The 27,289-nt window shown below is 41.0% G+C and overlaps 1 protein-coding gene across 1 annotated transcript; it reads left to right on the forward strand.

Annotated features, from left to right (window-relative positions):
• Positions 1-356: 356 nt before the first annotated feature.
• LOC108906790 (apolipophorins) lies at positions 357-21,477 on the forward strand. The gene is made up of 23 exons (XM_018710153.2): positions 357-458; positions 5,706-5,929; positions 5,988-6,902; positions 7,019-7,496; positions 7,550-8,223; positions 12,500-13,637; positions 13,695-15,064; positions 15,129-15,255; positions 15,313-15,500; positions 15,572-15,646; positions 15,704-16,649; positions 16,706-17,121; positions 17,179-17,686; positions 17,748-18,583; positions 18,635-18,784; positions 18,840-19,125; positions 19,184-19,402; positions 19,545-20,051; positions 20,127-20,310; positions 20,370-20,700; positions 20,758-20,985; positions 21,043-21,243; positions 21,305-21,477. Exons 1-23 carry the CDS (start codon positions 383-385, stop codon positions 21,326-21,328), a joined length of 10,101 nt encoding a protein of 3,366 aa, XP_018565669.1. The 5' UTR covers positions 357-382; the 3' UTR covers positions 21,329-21,477.
• The last annotated feature ends 5,812 nt before the right edge of the window (positions 21,478-27,289 follow it).

The raw sequence follows: 27,289 nt of genomic DNA on the forward strand, positions 1-27,289 counted from the left end.
TTTCCATGTTTGTCGCTACTCAAAACCGAAAAATAAGTTGTCTAAGATTTATTAAAATAATAGAAAACGTCCTAAAACTTTCGTGTTTACCATTTCTCTCGACAGAGATACAGTACGAGGTGGGGAGGATGTTATGCGAATGACTTGGTGCATACAGCAAAGCGGTATTTATAATTCGGCACTTAAAAAAATCTAGAGGCGACATTTCCGCCAAAAAAATACACATTTTCTGTGTTTAGGACGGCAGTTTCCCGAAAACCTTCGGCCACCCTTTCCTATCAGCTCAGTGCAAACTCAGCACCGGCCTTATCTGCAGCAGAGGTCTAAAGGACACCATATATAAGAAAAGTCCTCCCGACTGACGGTCAGTTGCTGTGCGACAATGGGTCGAAGAGGTCCGTTACGGTTGGGCCTGGCCCTTGCAGTTGTTTTAGTGGCTCAAGCTGTGACTGGACAAGGTGAGTGGACCCGTCTTTCTTTTTTTATTTTTCGAAAATAAAATTACGACGGCCGGAGGACCGCCCGCCGGCTTAAAGAACGCGAAAGTCCGACATGTAAATCGTTTCGACGAAAAAAAAAAAGTTTTTCCGCCTCGACAGGTACCCCGGGCGGTCGAAATATATTCGCCGCGCTTTAGGGGTACATTTTCTGATGTGTATCGAAATTACGTCTCACAATCAGTGACGGTGGAACGCTCGGTATATACGGGGTGATTTGTTTGCGGGGTCCCGAAACTGTAATCGTTCCAAAACGAGTTTAAAAATTTATGTCTTGCATTTTTTGCTTTGTTATAAAGATATAAAGCCATTCAAATAAATTCAATTTTTTTTCTAAGGAAAATCTTATCAATTGAAGTCAGTCAGTTTTCTTTGATATAAAAAATTTAGGCGCTTTTTTGTTGACAAATATGTTTGAGTTTATTTGAATTGTCTTTATAATAGAGAAAATAAAGGTACAAATTCAGTTATTTCAAAAAAAATGCGCTTTTGTCTTTAGTTTCAACTTTCATAAATCGGTAGAAAAATGGATTTTTTTTTATACCTGAAAGTTTAAATTTTCTAATATTTATGGTTATTAAATTATTCAAAAAGAAATGAAACAAACTGGATTCCAGTGACCTATGAAAGAGAAAACAAAAGCTACTACTTTGTGTCCCTTTTAGATGAAACAGAAAAAAATAGAGGCTCTTTAGTTTCCTTTTCATATTTATCCTATTTGATCTACCGCGTGATATTTGATTTGGATGTAAAACAAATAGCGGCTAAAACACTACATAGGTAGAGAAAAAAGTTATATTCGTGTTTTAAGTATGACTTTTTACAAGAAAATACATTTAAAAAACTTTTATGTTATAACTTGAAAACGTAAAGTGCACACCAACAATTTGATCATACTGTCCTATTAACATTGCAAAAACCTGAAACTTTGTAATTTATTTTTTTTTTGTAAAATAAATAGCAACTGAGCTACATGCATCTGAAGGAATTTTCCATGACCTTTTTTCAAAAAATAAGAGTAACATTTAATAAGGATCATAAAACTGCACATCTTTCCTCATTTAAGCTTTTTTTGTATCTTTGCTACTTTCCCAGATCCCTACACTAAACATCGAAAAAAACTCACCCTGTATACAGGGGGTTCCGCATAAGAACCAATACAGAACAGGGGCATAAGAAAAGTTTTAGAATTAAATTCCCCATAAAATAAAGTTATAAATTGTTAAGTCCGTCAACGCCTTAAAAACTTCTTTCACATTTTAATGGTGCATCATCCCTTATCAACCCTTTAAATTGCTTCAATTGAACTCTACTTACTGTCGATTAATGGCTCTTGGTACACTCACACCGTGCACCAAATTTGGCTTTGCTAAGTTCTTATTTTCAAAAAGGGCAAAGGTTTTTCTAGTTTTAAATCATTTCAATGATATTTCAGATTAAAAAAATGTGTAAAAATATTTACATACTCAAAAAGTTCTAGTTACAACAGATTACCTATTTGGAAAATTACTACATTCCTGAAAAGCGCGGAAAATTTGGTTTAAAAACCAGCAATTGATTGTGTGTTTGATTTATTGTTACTATTTATTTTTTATTTATTTTTTTATTTAAACTTTGCAGCTTTTGTACAATTCCTGAACATAATATGCATAGCTTCTGAAAACAGCACAAAGTTCACTTTATCGTTCTCGAAGAAAACTCTTCTGCTGAAGTTGTGTGATATCTTGTATGCCTAAAATATTTTCTAGACTCCGACCAATTTCTAATTCCTTTTTAAATATCCATCGTTAACGATATCACCAAGTGCATTTCGTTTCTATTTAGCTGCAGACCTTGACCCCTGGGTCCAATCGTTTGAAAAATGCAAAGACTTTGACCCTGCCTTTATCAGAAACAACCAAGACAAAAGCTTTATTTCTCAACACCAATCCTATATCCGTTAATTACATATTATCAGTCCTACCAACAGGACAAGCCGTTATTATAATCTTTATAAAAGTGGCGAAAAATGTCTGTAAGCTCCACAGAAAAATAAATCTGGTCTACCACCATTGTCGAGTCATCTCGAGTCTTTTAATTAAGCGAAAATTGTTGACTCCTCGTAAGATAAGTGTTAAAAATAAAGGAGATAAAGCGATTGTAAATAAATTGTTAATAAACAAAAACGACGTGAACTTGTGATCCTTAGAAACTATGAACTTTTAGATAAGGACGCGTTGCGATATCGCTTATTTACTCAGCTCAGGCTTTTTCCAAATAAACATGCAAAATCGTGTAAAATAACATAAAAAAAAACATATCACAACTCGTTTCGGTGGTGTACAATCACTTTTACCATGTCGTCATCATTCGAAAATATATGGAGCAATAACACGTCGACTTCGGAGCTGTATTTCGAGATGCCCCGCTGATATCTCCGTTATCTTAAGAGATACAAGGTTTTTCTTAGGATTCAGCGCATTTTTCTGATTACGATTTTATAAGACATCGCTAGCTTCTTAGTTTTTGCTGAAATATGAAATTATACACTTCTACAATGAAAATTTAACCGAGTTTCACTCAGAAAAAGACGATATCTCCTGGTGGGGCTACGCCTTGTTTGACGTTTTTTGTATCTCTCGAGATAACCGAGATCCGAGGGCGCGGCTCGAAAAACGGACACTCTGTACGCGCCAAGCAACTTCAACGTGACGGTTATTAGCATCCGATGTTTAACATCGACCACAGAGATTATTCGGAGAAAAACTTATGAATGAAAGATTTTTCGGCGAGATTCGGTGTAAGATATTTTATTTCTATTTTTAACGACACACAGGAACGTAAAAACAAAACGAAATCGGACAAGTCATTTTCACGATGATCTTGCACACTCCGTCTCATCTCTGACCTTGATAACCTGAGAAAAGGTCGTAGTCCGTTTCTAGGAACGTAGGGGAACGCTATCGCGATTTTTTTTCAGGCCTTATCGCGGATTATGCAAAAATATACCGACCGCGAAGTATTAAGTAACGAGAATTAAAAAAAAGATATAAACGTCGATAATATGATACCGAACACCAACTACTTTTGTTTTCTCGCTGTTTTTTTTTTAATTGTTTTGAGAGACAAACGTGCGGGGAATGCTAGCGATCGGTTTTCTAGGAAGGAATCATTGGACGGATGGTTAAGGACTTGGACAACTGTCGGCGACAGTTGTCACAATTCTACTTTTTACCGTCATTGTCTTCTAGGCCGGTAGCGATAACAAACAATCTCCTGTGAAAAAGCGCAAAGTCCATTATCCACTTGACGTAATTGAAATAATGAATGTCATTTCCCGGGTCTTTTAATTGGACAGAGCCGGCCTTAGGGGGGACTCGACAGGGGCGGTTCACGGGGGTATATCTAATTAAAATGAAAAAATCAGTTCGAATAGAAATTTTCACAAATTTGAACAAATAATTTCAATGCGTTTTAACTAGTGCCTATAAATTGTGTGATAACAAATTCTAAAACGTAGCGTGATTTCATATAAAGCCACTTTCACTTGTTTTAAAGCGACCCTGCAAAATCCGTATTTATTGTGCGATTTCCAACGGATTTTTTTTAAGATGTAGAGCCTCATGAAGTGTGCTTTGTGAAGGAATAATTCTAATATTTCATATAGCGATTTTTTGAGAAAAAATATATTTACGCCACTGGATTCACGACCCCCCAAAACGGGCTAATACCAAATTTTATCAAAAAATTTTAAATAACAACAATTTTGTGGCCAAATCAAAAATTGACAAGTCTTTACTTTTTTTTTCATTAATTTATTGTTGATATCAAGTTGTTCATGAAGCAAAACAGAAACAAAAAGTGAAATTAATTAAACTAGTATTATAATAATTATTACTTAATAATCTTAGTTTTGACAAATTTAAAAATAAAATAATGAAACTGAAGCCAACAAAAGTTAAATAATTATATTCATATCACTTCTCAATCAATCCACCATTCAATTATATGCACTTTTCAATTCTTTTACGTACGTTGGTAATTACTTTTTGTATTTGGTTTGGGGTAGCACATCGTTCGGTACAGAATTATAAACTTTTTGTTTCAATAAACGCCAAAGAAAAAAATCTAATGGCCTCAAGTCCGGGGATCTCGGCGGCCATTCAATTAAAGGACTATTTCGTCCTATCCAACAATTCTCAAAAAGTTCGTTTAACCATTAACCACCACCGCAGCAGCGTTATGAATCTGACTACCATCTAATCGAAGCTTCAGATTAAGGAGATTTCTTAAAGGCAAATCATTTATTGTGTTAAAAAATTTAAAATAAATATTCGCATCAAATTGCTGTCAAAAAGGAAAGAGCCAATTATTCTATTATTTAGTATTCCACACCATACGTTAACTTTTTGCGAATACTGCAACTCTGCGTTTATAGTCAATTCTGGATTCTCACCCGACCAATGACAATTTTGGGACGAAACTACCCCATTTGTAGTAAATGTAGCCTCATCACTACATAAAATTTCACTTAAAAATTTAGGATTGTTTAAATATTCTTCCTGTAGCCAATAACAATATTTCAAACGTCTTCATCTTCGAATTCCAAAGTATGGATAACTTTGGAGTAACTTTGACCTTAAGATTATCTGGAAGCGTAGTTTACATTTTTAAAATATTTGTCTTCTCTATTTTCCAACAATTGTGTTACGGTCCTGAACAAGATCGGGAAGGAACATTGTTGTAGGTGCGTAATCATGAAAAACGCATCTTATTTTACATTGCAAAATGGGATGTTAGTCCTTTCTGACAAATTATTTCTGATTGCAGTTCAATTGTACAGAATTTCTACTTTTACTGCTTATTCTACGGTCACAGTAGCAAATATTAATAGAATGCAGTCTCACAAAGAACACGTTACACTTTGTACGTTAGTTTTGAGAGTACAATCCAATTTCGCAAAACAACTTTTCATTTTAATATAAATATAAATAAATAGTTAATTGATTTCCTCATTTAAAATCTCTAGTGAGAGTCTAGATTTGATTTTGGTCGCTAAAAACCAACCTGAAAAACATCTGCAAACTGCAACTGTTGGACAAAAAAATAATTTGATTGGATCAGGTCATCATTGTATTGCCACACATTGAATATTCCATTTTTTCACTTTTCTTCTCTTGATGAGACACTCCAAGCGTATTTATTCAATGGAACCTTTTTCTCCAACAGACGCATGTCGATCAGGATGCAAAGGAGCATCGCAAGTCTTCAAATACTCGGTAGGCACGACGTACAAGTACCTCTATGATGGCAAAATCGACATCACCCTCTCCTCAGCCGAAGGACAAACGACCAGCACTGAAGTCAAGGCCGTGGTACTACTGACGCAACATGCGGATTGCAATCTGGTCCTACGACTTCAAAACGTCCAAATATTGGGCGCTAACGGAAAGGTAAGCCCTTGGGAATAAAACCCAAGCGATGCCGTTATAACGTTAATACTTTTTCCAGAAATTCGGACAGATCCCAGACATCGAAAAGCCCGTACGGCTAAATTTCCACGACGGACACGTGGAGGACAGCATCTGCGTGGAGCCGGGCGACAACCAAAACTCCATCAACGTGAAACGAGCCATCGCTTCGTTGTTCCAAGTCAACCTGAAGAACAGCTACGAAACCGACGTGTTCGGCCTGTGCCCCACGGAGATCGCCCAGCAGAAAGAAGGCAACGTCCTGCTGATCCAGAAGAGCAAGGACCTGAACAAGTGCGCCTACAGGGAAACCCTGAGACAAGACTTCTTCTCCACGGTCTTCAATTTGAACAGCGAGATCAAATCCAGTCCCATCCTAGACGGAGACTACAAGGCAAAGATCAGGGTGAAGAACGGCCTCGTCGAACAGGCCAACGTGGTGGAGAACTACCTATACAAGCCCTTCTCCGTGGGCAAGAACGGCGCCAAGGCCGAGGTGATCTCCACACTCCGATTAACCGGCACCTCCAAAGACAATCCGAGGACGCAATGCAGCCAACCTAGGTCCATCATCTTCGAGAGCCCCCACGAGGTGGTGGCGCAGACCAGCAACGTCAACAGCATCTTGACCGCCGTTAGAGACGTCGCCAAGACGATAGACGTAGTGGTCGGAGAACAAACGGCTAAGGAATTCGTCACTCTAATCAAAACGATCAGGGCTAGCAAGAAAGACGACCTGCTGACGGTCTACAACCAAGTTAAGTCCGGTGCCGGTATCAACGGCGGCAAGAAGATCTTCCTGGACGCCCTACTCGAAGCGGGCTCGGGAGAGAGCATCGAAGTAGCTATTACCTTGCTGAGGAACAACGAATTGGGAGAAGTGGAGGCGAAATTAGTATATATAGGCTTGTCTCTGGTGCGTCACGCCACCGAATCCTCCCTCAATGCTGCCACAGTAAGTAATATTCACTATATCTAGAGTATCTAGGCGGTTTTAACATCACGTATGTGATTTTATCACAACACCTTACAGGAGTTTAGTAAAATAGCATACAATGTTGCTTATTTCAGACCTTGCTGAACCAACGCGACCTGCCTTACGAAGCCTACCTGGGCGTCGGCAATCTGGCCGGTAGATACTGCAGCCAGCATTCCTGCAAGAACGTGGATGCCGTCAATAAGTTGACCCAGAAACTCGTGCAGAAACTGGGCAACGGCAGACCTAGCAACCGCCAGGAAGAACACCAGATAATATACGCGCTGAAGGCACTGGGCAATTTCCGTTACCTTAGCGATTCCTTCCTGCAGAAGATCATCGCCATAGCTCAGGACAAGAACGCTCCCAACAGGCTGAGGGTGGCCGCGCTAGAAACCTACCTGGCCGATCCCTGCAAGGACAAGTTGAGGACCAGCGCCGTACACATTCTCCAGGACATCCAACAAGACTCCGAGGTGAGAATCAAGGCCTATTTGGCGGCTGCGCAGTGTCCCAACGCTCAAGTCGCCACCGCGGTTAAAACCGTCCTAGAAAAAGAACCCAGCTATCAAGGTGAGCACGAAGAAATTCGATTTGTTCCTATTGTTACTAATCGTCGTTTTCAGTCGGTGGTTTCATCGTGTCCCACATCCGCAACATAAGATCCTCCGCTAACCCAGACAAGGAACAAGCCAGGCAGTACCTAGGCTTCAGCATCCCCAAGAAGTTCCCCGTCGATTTCAGGAAGTGGTCGTACAACGGTGAGTTCTCCTACGCCATCGACACCCTAGGAATCGCCGCGTCCACCGAGGCCAACATCATCTACTCCCAAGACTCCTTCCTACCCAGATCCACGAGTCTGAACCTGACCGCCGAAGTATTCGGACACACCTTCAACTTCCTCCAGATCCAAACGAGACAGGAGAACCTAGACAAACTAGTGGAGCACTACTTCGGGCCTAAAGGCTTATTGAAGACGTCGTCCTTGGGCGAACTGCTAAAGTCCAATACTCAATACGCCAACTCCGTTATCGAACACTTGAAACAGAAATTGGAGAGCACGTTGAGAGCCAGAAGGGACGTGTCCAGAGCGGAGATAGAGAATATTGGAAAAGCCGTTCAGATCAAGGAGAACGAGCTCAACAAGGACTTGGATTTAGATATAAGCGTCAAAGCTTTCGGTTCCGAGATAATCTTCACCAACCTGAACATCTACCAAACAGGACTGACGCCGGAAAAGGTGGTCGACAAGCTGATCGCGGACTTCGCCAACGGTTTGGACAAACTCAGACAATTCGATGTAAGTACATATTTCATTGCAAGCTCTCCATCTTAAATACCGAAAGGGGCTTTATAAATGACGTCGGTTACATATTTAAATACATTTCGATTTCTTCAATTTGAAACGTCTTTTTTTGCTATTCCAATCTAGTTTTTTAGTTAATCAACCAAATATTCTTAACAAAAGTTAGGATATTTTTCAATATTTACGTTCTNGAACAAAAAATTACTGTCACTTATTGTTATAATATACCTCAAACTAACTCATATCAAAAATTCAGGCAAGTTGACCAAAATTTCGATTTAAAGGCTTATTATTACTATTAATAGATACAAACATAAAAAATTAAAAAATAAAATAATAAAATAAAAAATTACTGACCGTATCAAAAAAAACAAACATTTAAGAGATTCACGGATGTAGATATAGTAGGTATTGTACAGGGTGTTCGCGTCTCAGGCCTATAACAGACAAACGAAAAACGACAGTAAAAATCTGTTTACGCGGTGTAAATAAAGCTAACCAAGGTCCGTTTTGCACTTCAAAAACATTTTTTCAAAATTTGAAAAACAAAAAAAATGGCGTCATCAACTTTTTTTTTCCACGCACATACCCATTTTTATGATAACTAAAATTATCTAACCACTTGTCGCCTGCTGTGATTTATTGCTCAGAAGCCCAATGCAACTGCTGTGCTCGTTTTCCTTTGGCCGCGCTCGCGTTCTTCAACTGGTCGTACACATTTCTACCACCTGCACGTTTAGTTCGACCAGACCTGTATATGGGTATGGCTAAATAAATATGGGAACAAGTTTTTCGAATATTTCAATGCCGAGTTGCCGCTTAGCGACCGAGCCTGGTACATAGCTTGAAATTATAGGTTCTTCAATTGACTTCGGAAAAACTATAACATCGTTACACACTGATTTTGAAATTCCTTTCCCTTTTCTTAATGAAAATGCATTTTCGTTAGCACGCTAAATTCGTTCTAATCTGGCAAATATTTTTGGGTTAAAATCAGAAAAATCATTTAAAAAATTGCAAAAAATGCTAGTTTATTTGTCAATTTTTTTCAGACACTTTAATACCTAGGATTTTCATACTTTTGATATGATAATTAAATTTTTTAATTTGCGAGACATCGATTTAAAAAAAAATCATCTAAATTGGTCCATTAGAAGCTGACATAAGTGAAATTTTTCCGAGCGTCGCAGTTTTGAACTCGAGAATTCAGATCGGAGTAGCTGTGTGTTTGCTCCCTCCACCACTGATACCTCATTGATTTCACGCGGTCTTNTCTTAACAAAAGTTAGGATATTTTTCAATATTTACGTTCTTTTTCAAAGCTAAAGCAGTTTTCAGCTTGAAGTAGTAGTACCAAAGTGAAGAAGATTTTCTGTTTTTAGTATTTTCATTGATGCCAAGTCGTTTTTTTTTTCACGTACAACATTGCGTGAAACTGTTATATTCTTTTTCTTACATTGCCCTAGACTTTAAAGGCAGTAAATCTTCTGTTGCTTCTTTCATTATTTCTGAAATTGCCCCTTCAGAATCGCCCGAATCCATTTTTTTTTTTAATTACGCACAAGACACATTAATAGATACAAACAATAAAAAATTAAAAAATAAAATAATACAAAAAAAATGAAATAAAAAATTACTGACTGTATCAAAAGGTTATAATGGGGTAACATTTTTAAATGGTCACTTTTAAAAAACAAAGATTGTACAGGGTGTCCCAAAGTTCGTGTCTCAGGCCCATAACAGACAATCGAAAAACGACAGTAAAAATCTGCTTAGGTGGCGTGAATAGGGACTCACTAAGGTCCGTCTTGCACCTGAAAAACATTTTTTCAAAACTCGGAAAACAAAAAATTGCCTTCATCAATTATCTATTTTTTATGAACATTTTTTGTGCAGAATTTTTTTCTCTATCTCTTCATAAAAAGTTACAATATCAAACATACAAAAATATATTCTATTGTATTGGAACTAGTAATGACTTAATCAACATTACTGTGAAAAACAATCTCTGTAACTTCTGTCACAAATTTGTTTACATATTAGTTGCTATGTTCTTCTTAAAAAAGGTTATTCCACGAAGAAAAATAGAACAATACACATAATGACAGTTAAATAGGATAACCAAATATAGAAAATATTAAACAATTGTAATTGTAACTAATAAATATAACAATAACTAATAACAAAACACAAAACAAAATATAAAATTATGCACAGAGCTTCTTTTTAAATTTAATGCAAAAGTGGCCTGTCGTATAAAATTTCTAGGATTTTCTTCAAAATATTGTAATAACCCTAGCTGCGGTATAGTCCTTCCGAAGTTAGTTGAATATGCAAAAAAACGTCTGGTAATAAAATTTAATGAATTTCATAGGCGTACCTAAAACAATGTTCTACTAAAGGTAAAAAATTATAATAATTTGTATATAATGTGTAGAAAATTTCTATTATGTTCATTTGGCCAACAACATATTTTAATTATTCATGTCCACAAACAATTTTATTATATTGGTGGTAAATTTTGTTTTGTTCCGTTTCAAAAGGTCTCCATCGATTTAAAAAAAAATCATCTAAATTGGTCCATTAGAAGCTGACATAAGTGAAATTTTTCCGAGCGTCGCAGTTTTGAACTCGAGAATTCAGATCGGAGTAGCTGTGTGTTTGCTCCCTTCACCACTGATACCTCATTGATTTCACGCGGTCTTGAATATCTTTGAGTGACATTTTAAATGGGACGCCCGTGATTGCAAATTTTGAAAATTTATATCTAGAAAGTACTCGGAATGACAAACCTATTAGTTCAAAAAACAGCCCTTATACCCTTATAGTTTTGCTGTAAATAAGGGTTAACTTTAACGGGCTATAACTCCGAAAATAATGGGCGGATCATCAGGTTTTTTTTTAAATACTCGTCTTTCCGAGTACTTTCAAACTATATTTTAAAATTAAAAAAAAATTAAAAAAACATTAAATTATTGCAATTGTTTATAAGCATGAAAATTGCGAAAATGTTTAAACAATCACCACGGCTCACCTAAGCGTCCGATTTGAATTTTTCAAAAACCATTTTAAAGCTTGAGAGATCTTCTTTTTGTGGTGAAATTTTCAAGTATTCAAAGGCTTTGGATTTTTAGAAATTTGATTTTGAAATTTTTTTAATTTAAAAAAAATTAAACAATTATGTAAAAACTATAGAACCGAATTGGATGAAATTTGGTGTGACGATTCTATGCATTAAGACGTTTAATTGGGAAAAGTATGAAGATCCTAGGTATTATTGAAGTGTCTGAAAAAAATTGACAAATAAACTAGCAATTTTTACAATTTTTTAAATGGTTTTTCCGATTTTTGTAATAACATGAATTATTTTTTTGAATTGTAACTAACTCTATCTTGTTCAAAATTTAATTATAAAACTTTTTTCCTCTTCCATTTTTGTCTAAAATGAATAGTTGCTAAGTTGTCGACGAGAAATCCAAGAAAAAAATGATTTTTTTCAGCTATTTTTTTTATACTTTTTCGCTTTTTTAAGCCCGCGTTTTTTTATTAGCATAGAAAAATTATCATTTCTGATGTTATTTAGAAGCCGTCAAAGCAAAAATCTCCGATCATATGCGTTTTACCCAAGTATTCCCTTTTTAAAACAGATATCGCCTGGACTATATGTAAACAGACTTGTGACAGCAGTTTCAGCCATTGTTTTCACAGCAATATTGATTAAATTGTGATTAGTTCCGATACAATAGAATACCTACATTTTTGGATAATGTTTGTTATTGTAACTTTTTAAGGAGAAGAGATAGAGAAAAAATTTCTGCACAAAAAATGTTAATAAAAAATTGAAAATTTCAGTTATAGAAAAAAAGTTGATGACGTAATTTTTTTTTATTTTCCGAAATTTGAAAAAATGTTTTTGCAAGTGCAAAACGGGCCTTAGGGAGTCTCGATTCACGCCATCTAAACAGATTTTTACTTTCGTTTTTCGTTTGTCTGTTATGGGACCGAGACGCGAACTTTGGTACACAATGTACATAATTAGGGCTGTCAGAACTGAGCCGCGGGACATAGGCGTACGCATTATTTATTAAAAAGCAATAAATTAAATTATCTACAAAATATATACATCTCTCGGGGTTTTCGAAATATCAGATTAATAAATTTTAAACGGAATAAACTGAAGATGCAAAAAACATACTTTGAAAACTGTCAAGTTAACTAAGCGAGCTGGAATCAAAATAACTGTTGCTGACTCTAACTGCTTTGTCCTTAGGAAACCCTCTGTGCCAGCTTCCTCTTCCTGGACGTTGAATTCGCCTATCCCACTGGTCTCGGCTTTCCCCTACGCTTGGCCGCAGAAGGAACCTCCAGCATCCAACTCAAAGCCAACGGAGGAGTGGACGTCCGCGCCTTGTACTCCGGCAAACCGTGCAACCTCCGCGTGCAACTTATCCCCAGCGCCAACATCGAGGTAGCCGCAAGACTGACCCTAGACGCTCTGGTGGTCGAGAACGGTCTCAAGACCGTCTCCACGCTCCACACCGCTACCGGAGGTGACCTGACCGTCAACTTATTCAACGGACAGGACGGAGTCGACGTGAAATTCGGCCTGCCCGTGAAGGAACAGAAAATCATATCCGCCACCCACGAGATCGTCTTCCACACGAGAGAACAGGCCGGCCGCGAGACCAACCTCCCGCTCAAATTCGCCCAATCCAAGGACTTCTCCATCTGCGCCGATCAACTGAGTCCCTTCATAGGCCTGACCTTCTGCGGCGAGATCAACGGCCCCAACCTAGCGGGAAAAGACGTTCCCGTGTTGCCTTTCCCGCTGGCGGGAGACGCCAAAGTTGCCGTGACTATTGAGAACGACGACGTCAAAGAATACCACTTCAGAAACGTCGTCAACAGGGAACGCACCTCCGGGGAAATCGTCGTCGAAACCATCGGCAAGAACGGCCAGAAGAAGGTCAGCTTCCAACTCAACGCCGAGATACACCCGGAGAGGTACATCAAGGCCACCTTCACTTCACCGGTCAAGACCGCCACAGCGGAAGCCCGCATCACTACTAACGCCCACGAGAAGTCGCTCTCCCTCAAAGCAGGCTACGATCAGACCTTGCTCTCCGGAAAAATCGGTGTTGCTATTTCCGGATCGCCCAACAGAGCCGTGTACAGGCCAATCTTGGAATACCAGAAACCGGGCAAAGGGCAACAGCTGCCTGTGAACGTGCAGGGCCAGATCATCGTGGAACAACAAGGGCCCAATCAGAAGTACATCTTCGACAACGTGAGGATCATCTTACCCGACAGGAGTACTTACAGCGTCCAAGGAAACATCGGCAACGACGGACACGACTTCTTCACCGACCTGACCGTCTCGAACGGCCAACAGTCGGGATCGCTAACAGGTAATTGGTTAACTCTTTATATTACCGCGCATACTAACATAATATTAATATTTTTAGGAAGGCTACATGCCGACCCCAACCTCCTCAAATACAACGCCGAGGTGAAGAACACCGTCAACCCCAACGCTAACTTCCACATCAAGGGCGAGCTGAAAAGGGAGCCCGAGAAGCTCTCCAGCTACTTCCAGGTGATCCACGGCGCCGATCTGGGTTCCAAGACCAACATCATCACCCTGACGAACGTTATCAGGCACTACAAGAACCCCAGGGATTTCCGCATCGGAACCGAGAATAAACTGACTTATCCTCTGGTGGGCATAGACAGCAAGTTCGAGTATGAACAAACCGTCAACACCTTGGAGTATGACCTAGAAGTCCAGTACAACGACATCAAGTTGGGTTCCGAGCTAGACGTCAAAATCAACGAAAAGAAAGACGGCGACTTCAGCATAGAATTCGAACTGTACGGCCTGGACAACAAGGTAGAATTCAAGTCGGAGAGGGAAGTGAACGGGGACGAAAGCAAGATCAGCAACGAAGTGGAAGTGAACGGAAAAAAACTGGAAGTTAAAGGAACGATACGTCACCACATCAAGCCGTCCATCGTCGACGTTGGTGCCGACTTAACCGTCGTGCTACCCACCCACAACACCCCCTTCAAAGTCGACAGCGGCCTCAAGTATAACCCCAGCGAGCTGGACGCCCACCATAAGGTCACGTCCGGAAGTACCGTCGTCGTAGACGCTTTCCTGAAGGCCAATAAAGCGGGCAACGCCAACGGTAACGTCAAAGTCAACATCAAGAATCTGCTAGTGGTGAACGGTCACTTGAAGGCGAACAAAGGTAGCGGCAGCGGAGAGGTCCTCATCGACGCGCAGAACTTTAAGAAGCAAGTCAAGATAGATTCCACCTTCCAGATCCAACCTCCGTCGGTGTACAACGTAATCTTGAACATCTATCCCTCCTACGCCACAGATAAAAACCAGAAGATCCACTATTCGACGAACAACAAAATCACAACTTCCAATCTAGATTCGAAGAACATTTTGGACATCCTCGGCAAGAAATTGGAATTCAACGTCAAGGGATCCAAGACCGGAGACGACAACACGGGAAAGATCAACGGGGAGTTCGAAGTCACCTTGCCGAACGACCAGTACTTGCTGGGGAAGGTTAACAGCGATCGAAGACTAGCCAACGATCTGCTCAACGGCCACGCCCAAAGCAGTTTGGAATACAGGAGGAACAAGAACGCGCCTGGTCGCAAAGTGAGCCTCAAGTCGACCTACAGAAACACCAACATCAAGGAGGGACTGTACGACATCGAATATAACTTGGCTGCCGATGATAGCAACGGCAAAAACATCAACGGCGATTTCGCTTTCAAGGTCTCCAAAGAAGGCGTGGCCAGGAATGTAGCAATCAAGGTAAGAATATTAACTCAGAATTGGATAATGTACCCTTTGCTACTTCCCCTTGAACTGTTTCCAGAACAAAATCTACGGTTCCATCATCAGCAACCCATTAGAGACCAGCCTAACTACCCATTGCAATGAAGGAGCGGGCAAGTATGAAGCGCAGGCCTCATACGGTCAAAATGCGGCCTTGAAAGTAACTGGTAAGCAATCGGCGACTTTTTCCGTTACACCAGAATTATTTTTTTGGATCTCTCCAGGTAAATACAACGTACCCGAGGCGGACAGTTCCCCACTTTCCGGTGAAATTCAAATCCAACTCACAAGTCCGAGCAACAAATTGAAAACTCTACAAGTTGGAGTTTCTGGTTCGTTAGTTAAGCCCCAGTCGCCTTCGGACTACCTCCAGTTAGAAGGATCCGCTTCGCTTTTCGCGGATGACGATGGGGTGAGTATTTTACTATTAACCCATGTTTTTACATTCCGTATTGTTATTCGCTTATCGATTTCTTTTTTCAGTCGGAGCCGAACGCGATTGTAGATTTCAAAGGACAGGGCCACGTCAGGACTAGCGACAAAGACGGAGAGATAAAGGTAAGTTCGTCACTTCAAAAGTCAAGCGGATTCGCTACTATTATCGGCGTTTTACAGGGAACCGTTAACTATGGTAAACACGAACCCATCTCCGCCGTGGCGGGATACAGCAGCGCAGAGAACGGAAACCAGAAACGCCTCAACGGAAACGTGGCGGTACAGTACGGCCAGGGCAAAAACCTCAAAATCGACGCCTCGTTGGCCAAAACTGGAGAACACCGATACGTGTTGGAAGCCCAAGTGAACACCCCCTCAGAGAACTACAAGAACACCAAAATCATCGTTCAGACGCAGCGAGACGAGGACAGCAAACACGTCACCAGCAACGTCCAGGTGATCAGCGACGGTAAGACCTGGACTTTAGACACGGAACTACTATCTTCGGAGTTGTCCCCCTTGGTCGACCTCAAATTGAAGTGCCCCGACGGCAAGCTCAGCCGATTCTACGTCAAGGGCAATAAGGTGAGCGATGTGGAGTTCGGAGGTGAACTGAAGGTCATCCACGAGAGCAAGAACTTCCTACTCGAAGGAGACGTAGACGCTAATCTCGCAAACATCGACCAGTTCTTCATCAAGGCCAACCTTAACTCGCCCAACCTCAACCTCAACAAGATCGTCTTCGAGGCACACAACAAACCGGGAAAAACTGGACGCCGAATCATCGTCACGGCTAAATCCGCTGGTAAAAATCTGTTATCGGGAAGCACGAGTTACCAGACGAGAGAGGATCAAGGGAAATACGTAGTGGAAGGGTCGGGATCCTTCAAAGTAAGGGAGGAAACTCAAACTGCCCACTTTAAGTACATCGCGCAACGCCTGAACGAGCAGCAGCACGGAGAACAAGGCATTGAAATCAACTTCGACGCCGGATTGGGCAGCAGGGCTATAGATGCGGAATTCAAAGTCAGCAACAAGAACAGACAATTCAGGGTACAGGGCTCCTACTGCGAGGCCAAGAAAGAGTGCGCCCACATCGAAGTGGACTCCAAAATCAACTCCAACGGTAAGGCAACCGTAAATAAATATGTTAACCAGTAAATAACTAAATACATTTTTCAGACGTGCAGTCCTACAACCAGGAGCTGGAGATCAACGTGGACCTGCGCAAACTCGGTCTATCCCACGAGTTCGGACTGAAAACCGTAACCAACAGAAACGGCTACGTCCTAGACCATACCGTAGACGTACATTTCCAAAGCCAGGAGAACAACAAGTACCAGTACAGCCTCTACATCCACCCAACGCAAGCCGGAGTTTCCTTCACCACACCCAAGAGGATCATTGCATTGGAGAGCCACGTGAGCATCCCCAACGACGTTAAGCAGGGCGGAAAAGTTTCCGGAGAGATCGGTTTCTACTTGGACAAAAGGAATCAACCCAACAAAAAGACGGCGGTCAGTGGCTGGTTGGTCCTCGACGTCCAGAGGTATTCCGTGGACGGAGACGCCAAACTCACCCATCCAGGACTTCAAAGGGTAAGTGATCACGGTTTGGTTCCACTAAACGATATCAAGACCTGAATCTTTTTTCAGCCCTTATCAATCTCAATAAAGACTACCAATAATAGAGGTCAGTCTGGAGGAGACGTATTAATAGTCTCAGAAATCGACGTATTCGCCCATCCTACCCAGAAAATCGTTTCTACCCTGAAACTGGCTGGCACTGTCAATTCCCAAGGCAGCTCTTCCGTAAGCACTGTTGCGACTATCAAGAGTCAAGGTTTGGGCATCGACATCCAATACACAGAAGAAGCGAGCGTAGACCGAAACACCTACTCCGCAGAGTATCTGCTGCTTCTGAAATACCGCGTGGGCAACTCCAACTACCACAACGAATTCTCCGTCAAGGGAGGCAAGACGCAACTGGACGTGCTGCTCAGGCTGCTCAACGTGGACCTGCTCAGGGCATCTAACAGGCTCAACCTCAACAAGGAAGAACAGATCATCGATTCCGAAGTGTCCTCCTATGACAACAACCCTCTAGTGTCTCGCCTCGAAATAAAAAATTTCAACACCTTCAAGTACACCTTAGGATTCAAGAGTAAGTAAAACAGATCTATATCGCTACTAGCAAAACTTAACCTTTCAATGTTCACTTGCAGACACCCCCAGGAACAAGATCCAGTTCAACGGTGGCTTGATTCCTGGCCAAATAGCCGACGTACGCTCCGATCACGTCACGGGCAGCGGAAAAATCAATCTATTCCACGCCACTTTGAAGCTAGACGACGCCAACTTCTTCAAACCCGACTACAGCATCAATTCCAACGAAATCGAAAACGTCCTCGACCAAGGCAAGAACAAGTTCTCCACGTACATAAACGGCCTGCAGAACGTCGGCAAGGAATGGTCCAACGACATCCGCAAGGAGGTAACTCAGATCGGAGAGCTGTCCAAACGCGCCGCCCCCAATCTGAAACCCCTTAAGGACTACTACACATCCGAACTGCAAAAGATCAAGAACGAGATCTTATCCGACAAGTCCGTAAAAGAACTAGGCGAACTCTTGAAGAACATCTTCGGGGCCATAGCTCATTCCTTGGGGGAAATCTTCTCCAAGGTCAGCGAACTGGTGGAGACCCTCGTGCATTCTCTCCAAACGACCTTCGCCCACGTCATCGAGACCATCGACAAGGAACTGATACCGCAGCTGAAGGAATTCGCAGAAAGGCTCACGGCAATCGCCGCGGATCTGTCGAAAACCGTCGTCGAGATCGTGGCGAGCTACCTGGCCACCATCAGTCAATTGATCGAGAAATACCAACCGGAAATCAAGCAGTTGGCCGCCGTATTCGGAGAACTAGGACAAGACGTCGGCAGGTTCATACAAAAGGCCTACGAACACGTCAGGATCATATTAGTGGAGCAATGGAAGATCATCTACAATGAAATCCAGGCATTGCCTGTGTTCGACGATCTTAGAGCCCAATACGATGAAGTAAGTTTCATTTTTCTTTTAAAAGAATCGTTTTTAATGTTTCTCTTACAGTTCGTGAAGAACGGCCTACCAAATGCAGATGGTATATTGAAGGGCGTTATAGAAATATCAGCAACCATCAAGGATGTCATACCCCAGGACTTCATAGTGGCCAAAGAGCTCAACGAAATCATAGACCTTACGGTGCAGTATATCCAAAAGGTAAGGATGCGTAAACGATTAACTATTCTGTAATGAGATGAACGGAATTTTGCAGAAACTCAAACAACAACCGGTGGATGACTTTGCCGTCCTCGAGAAGATCATACAAACCGACATCGCCTTGATCAAGAAACTCCTCAGCGTTTGGTCCGCTCCGTCGTACGACGTCCAAAGCGCGCCCGCGCCCGTCTCTTTAGACTTCCTGAAGAAGCTGCCCAAGCTGGTGGCCGTCAAGTTCTCTCCCATAGCGTATCTCCTTCACGAAGACGCCTCCGACCAAGTAGTAACCTTCTTGCTGTCTCTGTTGAACAACCCTAGGCAGTGGCTGCCTCCATTCCCACGTAAGACGTAAAAGCGACGATGTCATTTATATCATTGTTAATCATTATTGTTTCGCAGTGTTCGGAATAGTCGTGCAAGGACAACACATTTTCACTTTCGACGGAAAACATCTCACCTTCCCTGGTAACTGCAAGTACCTCTTGGCAAGGGACGCCGTCAACGGAAACTTCACCATCGTCGGCACTTACGCCAACGGGCTACTCTCTGCTATCACCCTGGCTGACAAACACGACTCAGTGACTCTTAAAAAGGGAGGACAAGTGCTCCTGAATAACGGTAAGTCTTGGAACATATAAAACAGAGGCCTTAGCAAATACTCTTGGAATTGGCCCTTGACAATTTTAAGAAGAAGAATTAGTGAAAACAACGTGAAGTATATTCGATTCCAAAAAATTGATCTCTACATTTTCATTCGCAGCACCTAGCGAGCTGCCCGCGCGCAAACCGGAACTAGCCGCCTACAGAGACTACCAGATGATAACCTTAACCTCCACGTCCGGCGCCACGGTCGTCTGTACCCCGGACCTAGTGGGCTGTACCGTATCCATCTCCGGTTTCTACCACGCCCAGATCAAGGGTCTGTTAGGTAACGGTAACAACGAGCCCTACGATGACTTCACTATCCCCAACGGCAAGATCGTCGCCGGCGAAGGAGAGTTCGCCAACTCCTATAAGATCGGCAACTGCGCTCCCGTCAACGTCATACCCCACGACCAGCACCAGGAGAACCCCGTCTGCACTAAACTCTTCGGATGGGAATCTCCCTTGAGGTACTGCTACCCCTTCGTGCCTACCGAGAACTTTAAGGTGGCTTGCGCCCACGGATTGGCTGCCGGAGTGAAAGATACTGAGGCAGCCATCGCCAAGGCCTACGTCGCGCTGTGCAACCACCGCAACATCCCCATCAGGGTTCCAGCTGAATTGGGTGAGTAATATGAGAGAAAATACATTTTTCAACTTAGTTGTCGCGGGTATCACTAGAATTATTATTGTCTTGTAGTGAAATGTACCAACAGCGACAAGAGTTTCAGCGTAGGGGACAAGTTCAGCGTGAAGGTGCCGGCCAAAGCCGCAGACGTAGTTCTTATAGTGGACACGGAAAAACAGAATGAGAACGTCTACACCACCCTGGTACAGCCTCTGGTGCAAGAGATCAACAAAGAACTTCACACCAAAGGAATCAAGTAAGTCTTACACCTGCGATCTAAGGAAAGTCCAGGATAAAGTCACATTTACCTTCCAGCGACGTAGAGATCCACCTCATCGCCTACGGAGGAGAGAACCAATGGCCCACCCACGTGACCGTCGGCGGCAAGCTGACCTTCAAGGGCAAAGCACCAAACCTGAAATTCTCCGAGGCTCCCAAGAGTAAGCCTCTGCCGCCGGTCCTTGGGATATCCCCAGAGTATCTACAGATCGTAGACGGCATCATTCACGACTTGCACTTGGCATTCGGTCAGAACCTGCAAGCCAGGACCTATTCCGAAGCCATCAGCTATCCCTTCAGGGTGCACGCGGTCAAATCCATCATCGTGATCAACAGCAGGCCTTGCGAAGTAGGAAAATTCTCATTGGTGCGTATAGGAATCCTTCTCGATTTCATCGAGTGCTAAAACTTACTTTGATTTCAGCTCCAGAAGTTGAGGACCCTCTTGTTCAGAAACAGCCAGATATCCTTGAACTTGTTCACTCCCCTGGAAGGCTTCTCGGTGAAGGACGTCAAGAAATCCAAAGACGTGGTGGGATTCAACGACGAGAACGTCTTCACAGTGTCTCAGGCCAAGAAGAAGCCAGAGGGTACCGCCGAACTGTACAAGGACCTGCAGTACGACGACTACTGCGCCGACTTTACCATCAAGGTAAGATATTGAGGCGGCCTTGTCGTGTAATTCCTGTAACGTTGACTCCTCTCGCAGAACCGTGGTAACGTCTTCGTGGTCGACAACTTCCTCGCCGGCAAACCCGATATCAAGAAGCAGTTCACACACATAGCTTCTCACAATATCGTGGACCAACTGGTCAACATAGAAGAAGGGTTGGACTGCGAGTGTCAACTGGTCAACCCTTACAGTGCAGAGAATTTCTGCCACGAGATCTACTCTAAAGAAAGGCCTACTGTAAGTATCAAACTGACGTTAATTGCCGACATTTGACGCTTGATTTTCTTCTTTTTTTCAGAGGAAAGGCGCGTCGAAAGGATAAACCGCTTAGCCTAGGACCTACTTCCTCCAAGACTATAAACTAAGTTATACTTTAGTGATAAAGTTATATTTTTTACAACGCAATGGTATTGTAATTTGTATAGATTGTATTTATGTAATGAATACAATTAATGATTTTTACAAAATCAATCCGGCTTTCATTGCTTACACTCCAACTCCTCGATATCCTCTGAAGAAAATACCGACATGTTGATCAAAATGTCAGAAAGTCTAAACCGACAACGTGGCAAATGATTTCTTAATAGAAAACTTTTTGAGAACCACTAACTTCAGTACAGAATTTACGCGTAACGTTACCGATGTTATGCAGCACTCAATTTGAAGTTTTTAGTTGAAATATGAAGAAAAAAACGTTAAAAAATTACGAAATATCTTCATAAGAATGTCTTTGTATACACCAACAATGAGATCATTTATCAGAAGAGTCACCAGACACAAACCGATTTCGAGCGGAACCACCGTAAAAAGCGTTCGGACGTCTACCCAAGAACCATGCAGTTCGATAACCAGTGTCGGATTCTGCCCAGAATGTGTAGTACTCTCAAAATTTTTATGCTCAATCCATATAAATTTCAATAAATCGCATTGCCCAACCTGAGGTGAGGATCCTAAGGGATACAAGCTCCTAAAGCTTCCATACACAAGCGCATAAAGCTTTAATTAAACATTAAAATTAGACGAGGATTTTAAGATTTGAAAAAAAAATTGATATTTAATTAGGAGGTCTCTAATTTTATTTTCAGGTTTAATAATTATTGAATTTTGACATAAGATAAACGTGTATATTTAAACGTTCACAGATTGTACTTGTAATTTGACTCCAAAACAAATAAAAACACCTGTCGCCCGTCTTCAGATATAGAGGCTGGTGCATGTAGCATTTCTCCACATATGGTTCGGATAATAATAAAGTAATGCCCGGATTCTAGGAATGCTCATCATTCATTCACATTTAAAAAAAAGAACAACTCTAGCTGAAAGCTAAAACCTATTTGACGCTCGAAAAACTTCTCTAATAGTTTAAAGATTTGTTCTAACGGATTGAACGCTAACAAAAACAATGCGAATCATTTTAAGGAGGTTCGATACCAAAATAAAAATGGTAAGAATGTTTTCAAAGCAATTGAAATCTGTTAATAAATATGCAAACTGACTTGTGTAAAAATATCAGATCGATTGACAACGTAGATTTTTTGAAAAATGATTTTAAAAATTATGCTCTTTTACACAGGCTCTTATGGGAGTTGGGAAAAAACTTTAGTCAAACGTGAATATTGCTCTTAAAAATGGTTAGGATCGGAAAAATAAAATTGTAAATAAAGAATTAAATATTACTAAACATTTTAAAACAATAAAAATATGCACTTACAATGTAATTATTGAGATAATGGAATGAATAGATAACGTTTTGACAAATTTGAACAAACATCTGATCCAATGAAAGGAAATATGGCAACACTGTACGCTGTATTTAATGCTTCGACTGATGCGTTATATGTATTTGAATAGCTCGATTATAGACTATAAAATTATTCCAGTCGAAAAAATATGTAGTAATAATTAATATTAAATAAATTTTTCGTGATCTAATGCAATATACTAGCAATTTGAAACAAAAATTGAAAGGATCTCTTTGCAAAACGAACAGTATAGATGTTGTCATAATCTTCAATTTGACAAGTCGACGTCTCACTATCATACACTGAACTTCTTGATAGTTATCATATGGATTCTCGGTTTGCACATTTTATTTTATTCTCATCAATCCACATTCTCTTTTACACTCATTTTATATTACTTTTCAGTCATTACTTTTCCTTTGTACCTTGGTTGTTCATTCATGTTTACGGAATTCGCGCAAAGTTGACAATAATGACAGTTGACCCAACTTTTACCACCACGCCATGGCAATGTTGCCAGATTTCATCCATAATTTTACAAGCTCGTAATGAATAAATAGACGCTTTTATTCAAATAAAAAGTGAACTGACGTGTATTAAACACGAAAAAAATATGCAAGCTAATATGTGTTGTATAAATTTCAATCTAAATAGCATACTTAGTTCGCTGAAATTAATTTATGTAAAGTTGGTACTGCAACAAAACTCCCGTGTATAAACATAGGCATACTCTCCCCACCGCCCGCCCCGGAAGAGGTGTATCGAACGTCCTTAAATGACACACCGAACCTACGGTACAACTGGAAAAACAGTTCTTAGCGTTTTCCCGTTCTGAAAAATCCATAGCATACTCCAAACACGTTTGTTGTGTTCTCCAGACACAACAAACAACAACAACAACAACGTAGGCTGTGTTTGTGTTGGTAGGGGTAACGTAAACATCAAAACAAAAAAACAACGAGACAAAAAATAAACCAACGTAAATGGATTCGAAAAACACGTGATTCTGTGTATCACTTACCTATCAATTAGTTGCCGAAGGGGCTTTTTTCCAGATAAAAAAATAATGCAGAATACAACGCAACCATTGCACGTGCATCGAGGCATGCCATGCATTTCACGGCTGGGCTTTGGAGGATTAATGGTCTCTTTTTCAAATGTTTTCATAACAAACTTTCGACGATTTGACAAGTTACGACTTGATTAATTAGTCCCATATTGTAACCAGCCCGAAAAAATATAAATATAGATACGTATGTGGAGCATTCGTCACTCATACCGCCTGAAAACTTATAAGGGTATGTCAAGGGTAGTGTCGTATCCCACGACCTGAGCGGATTTAAAATTTTCGCTCAACTTTCCAATCGGAAATCGCCTCTACGCAAGACTAATCCCGGCCAATGAAGAAACCCATGCTCGAGGGGACGCAAACTACCCCCACCACGAAAAGTAGAAACCGTGACACGTCAAATAATATTTTTGACTATGTTTTGAAATTTTTTTTTGAAAAGAGAAAATTGACAGCGTCGCCGCCAAAATGACGGTGCAATCGCACAGAACGAAATAAATTGTTACCAGTTAACGGAGCAGGCTGGGCCTAGAAAAAAAAAGACGAGCGCTATGGAATCTACGATTCCGTAAACAAGCCAAGACCTGCAAGCTCGAGATGGAACGGTTTTTTGTGGCAACACACATGTTCGATGTGACAGCGTGGCTGGCGGTTAGTTAATATTAAATAAAATATGTTCGGCTCCGATCCGGGACTCGGGATTTATAGAAACACGTGAAAATGTTATAAATCCAAGGGTCGTCCGAGCCCGCCGTGGGAAGACGGGTTGTAAAATTTAAACCCAAAGCGTTTTATAACCGCACGCCCCTCCGTACGATATCATCGATATCCAATAAATTACAGAAAGTTAAAAACAATATATCTATACAGGGTTAATCTTAAATTGTGAAGGGTCATTCGCATAACGTTTCACACTTATTTTATTTATACAAATTGTTGTATAACGAAGGGACCATACTATAAGGAGAGGCAAAATACGCCAATCTAACCCAACTTACCTACTTAGCGATAATAAAGATAAGATAATAATAAAAATAGGGGTGTCAAAAATAAAAAAAAATTTTTCCTCATTATTTTTTAACTTATAGTAATTATTTGTACCAAACTGTACGAAATTGTTCTCACGGTTAGACAAGAATTTATAAATACGGTTGAGGAAATCCAATACAGGGTGGCATAAAAGTACGGAAACCCCAAAAAATCTAGCGAGATATGCATTTTCCGGAAAAAACAAATACATATAGGGAAAGTTAGGATTTTTCCCTGGCTATTCAAAGGTGACATTCCATGACCGCTGACCACTGACAACGTGGTCATTATGGGGTCAAGACGATTTTTTTAAACGGGAACCCCCCTTTTTGATCCCGGAAATGGAAAGGGCGGAAAATTTTACGTTCAGACATATCTGAATTGTCAAGGTCATAACCTTGACAATTCAAAAATTTCAAAATGGCGCCGAAATCAAGATGGCAGAGCGGATCCAATACGGCGGACGAATTTTTCTAAAATCAACCGATTCGCACCAAACGTTGGATTCGGGGGGTTTGTGGGGTCGCTGATCACGAATCCGAAGTCAAATTTGCAAAATTCAAGATAGTAATACGTGTGGAAACGTTACGAGGAAAACACTCACAAGTTAGTAGACAAACGTTTATTTCGGAAATGCAGAACCTAATGTTACAATGGCTAATGAGTCGGAGGATTTTATATTATCCGTTATCAGGGTTGTTTTTATTATTGTACATCGCTGAGTTAGGGTAAATATGATAAGTAATGTTTGTCCCTTTTGATGACAAATAAATGGGTGGTCATTACGGCTTAGTAATGACAAACAATATTGTTATTGGAAAAATAAAAATAAGATGCGTCATAGGTATACTATACTACAAGATGGCGGATGAATTTTTTGAAACGCAGTCGATTTACATCAAAGATGGTATACGGCTGGTTTTGGGGTTGCTGATCACGATTGTGGGGTCAGTGACTGCCAAAACCCCCGTATATGAAATATGGTTCCCATTGATTAAATTTTAAAAACCCATCCACCATCTTGGATCCGCCATCTTGAATTTTGAAAATCGGATTCGTGATCAGCGACCTCGAAAACCTCCGTATACAAAATTTGGTGCCAATCGGTTAACTTCCAAACAATTTCATCCGCCATCTTGATTTAGCCGCCATTTTGAAATTTTTGTAAACGTAAAATTTTCCGCTCTTTCCATTTCCGGGGTCAAAAAGGGGGGGTTACCATCTGAAAAAATCGTCTTGACCCCATAATGACCACGTGGTCAGTGGTCAGTGGTCATGGCATGGCCACCATTGAATAGCCAGGGGAAAATCCTAACTTTCCCTATATTTGTTTTTTTCGGAAAATGTATATATCTCGCGAGATTTTTTGGGGATACCATACTTTTATGCCACCCTGTATAGCACGAAATGTTGGAGTAAGGTCTTACATCATGTTTTCTGATTTACATAAACAGCGGCAATCCATGGCCACCTCGGATTCCAGATTTGAATCCAATGGACTTTTACTTTTAAGGCAGTTTTCGTCGAAAGTTTTAAAAAATCTAAGCAAGTTGACTATTGATTACTTGTTCTACACAGTAAATTGTACCGCTCTTGAAAACATACGTACATATTTAAGTTTCACCCCGTATACAGATATATAGTATGCTTAGAGTTATAGCTCGGGGCCTTTTATAATCAAACAGGCTGTATATACAAGGTGCGCCTACTCCCCGCGACTTTTTTCCAATCTTTTAACGGTACCATCATCATGTCCTTAATTACCTAACCCGAATAGCGTTCGGGTGCTACCCCATGTAGAAAAAAACAACCCCTCGTCGGCGTTTAACACCTCGTTGGTGTCGGTGGCGTTTGTTTAAAGAGGGGCCAAACGGTTGGCACTTAAGTAAACACGGCAGTCATAATTCTGCCCCTACAAATGCCCCGTGTTGACGGAGAGACGTTGGCTTAATGTTGTGGGTTGAACGACTTCCAAGTTCCAACAGGTGCATTTCTGGGTTCTTTCCCGGGGTTAAGGGGGGGGCAGAGGGCTACGGGCGAGGCGTGAAACTGGAGATTATAGGGTGTAAAGGGCGCGAAAAAGCCGAAGAATAATAATAGATGAGATTCGGCAGAAGGGCATACTACTTACATTTCACTGTCACGTAATTTTTAGTTTCGTTGTTGATTAATTTCTAAATGAGAAGGCTCTTCCCAGGCCCGGATCCAGAGGGGGTGGCGATGTGGCGATCGCCACCCCCAAAGCACAACATTTTTTAAAGATCTTCAATTTCTCCAAACGACAACAGGCAGTTAGTCGATATTAATGCAAGTCCCCCTTCCTAACCTACACCTTACGTCATCAAAAAAATAACAACAACAACAACAACAATAATAATAATAATGATAATGATAAAGAAGTGCTTTGCGCCTCCCCCAAAACCAGTCTCTGGATCCGGGCCTG

Source organism: Anoplophora glabripennis, unplaced genomic scaffold (genome assembly GCF_000390285.2).
Source record: "Anoplophora glabripennis isolate ALB-LARVAE unplaced genomic scaffold, Agla_2.0 scaffold59, whole genome shotgun sequence".
Classification (NCBI taxonomy): Eukaryota; Metazoa; Arthropoda; class Insecta; order Coleoptera; family Cerambycidae; genus Anoplophora; species Anoplophora glabripennis.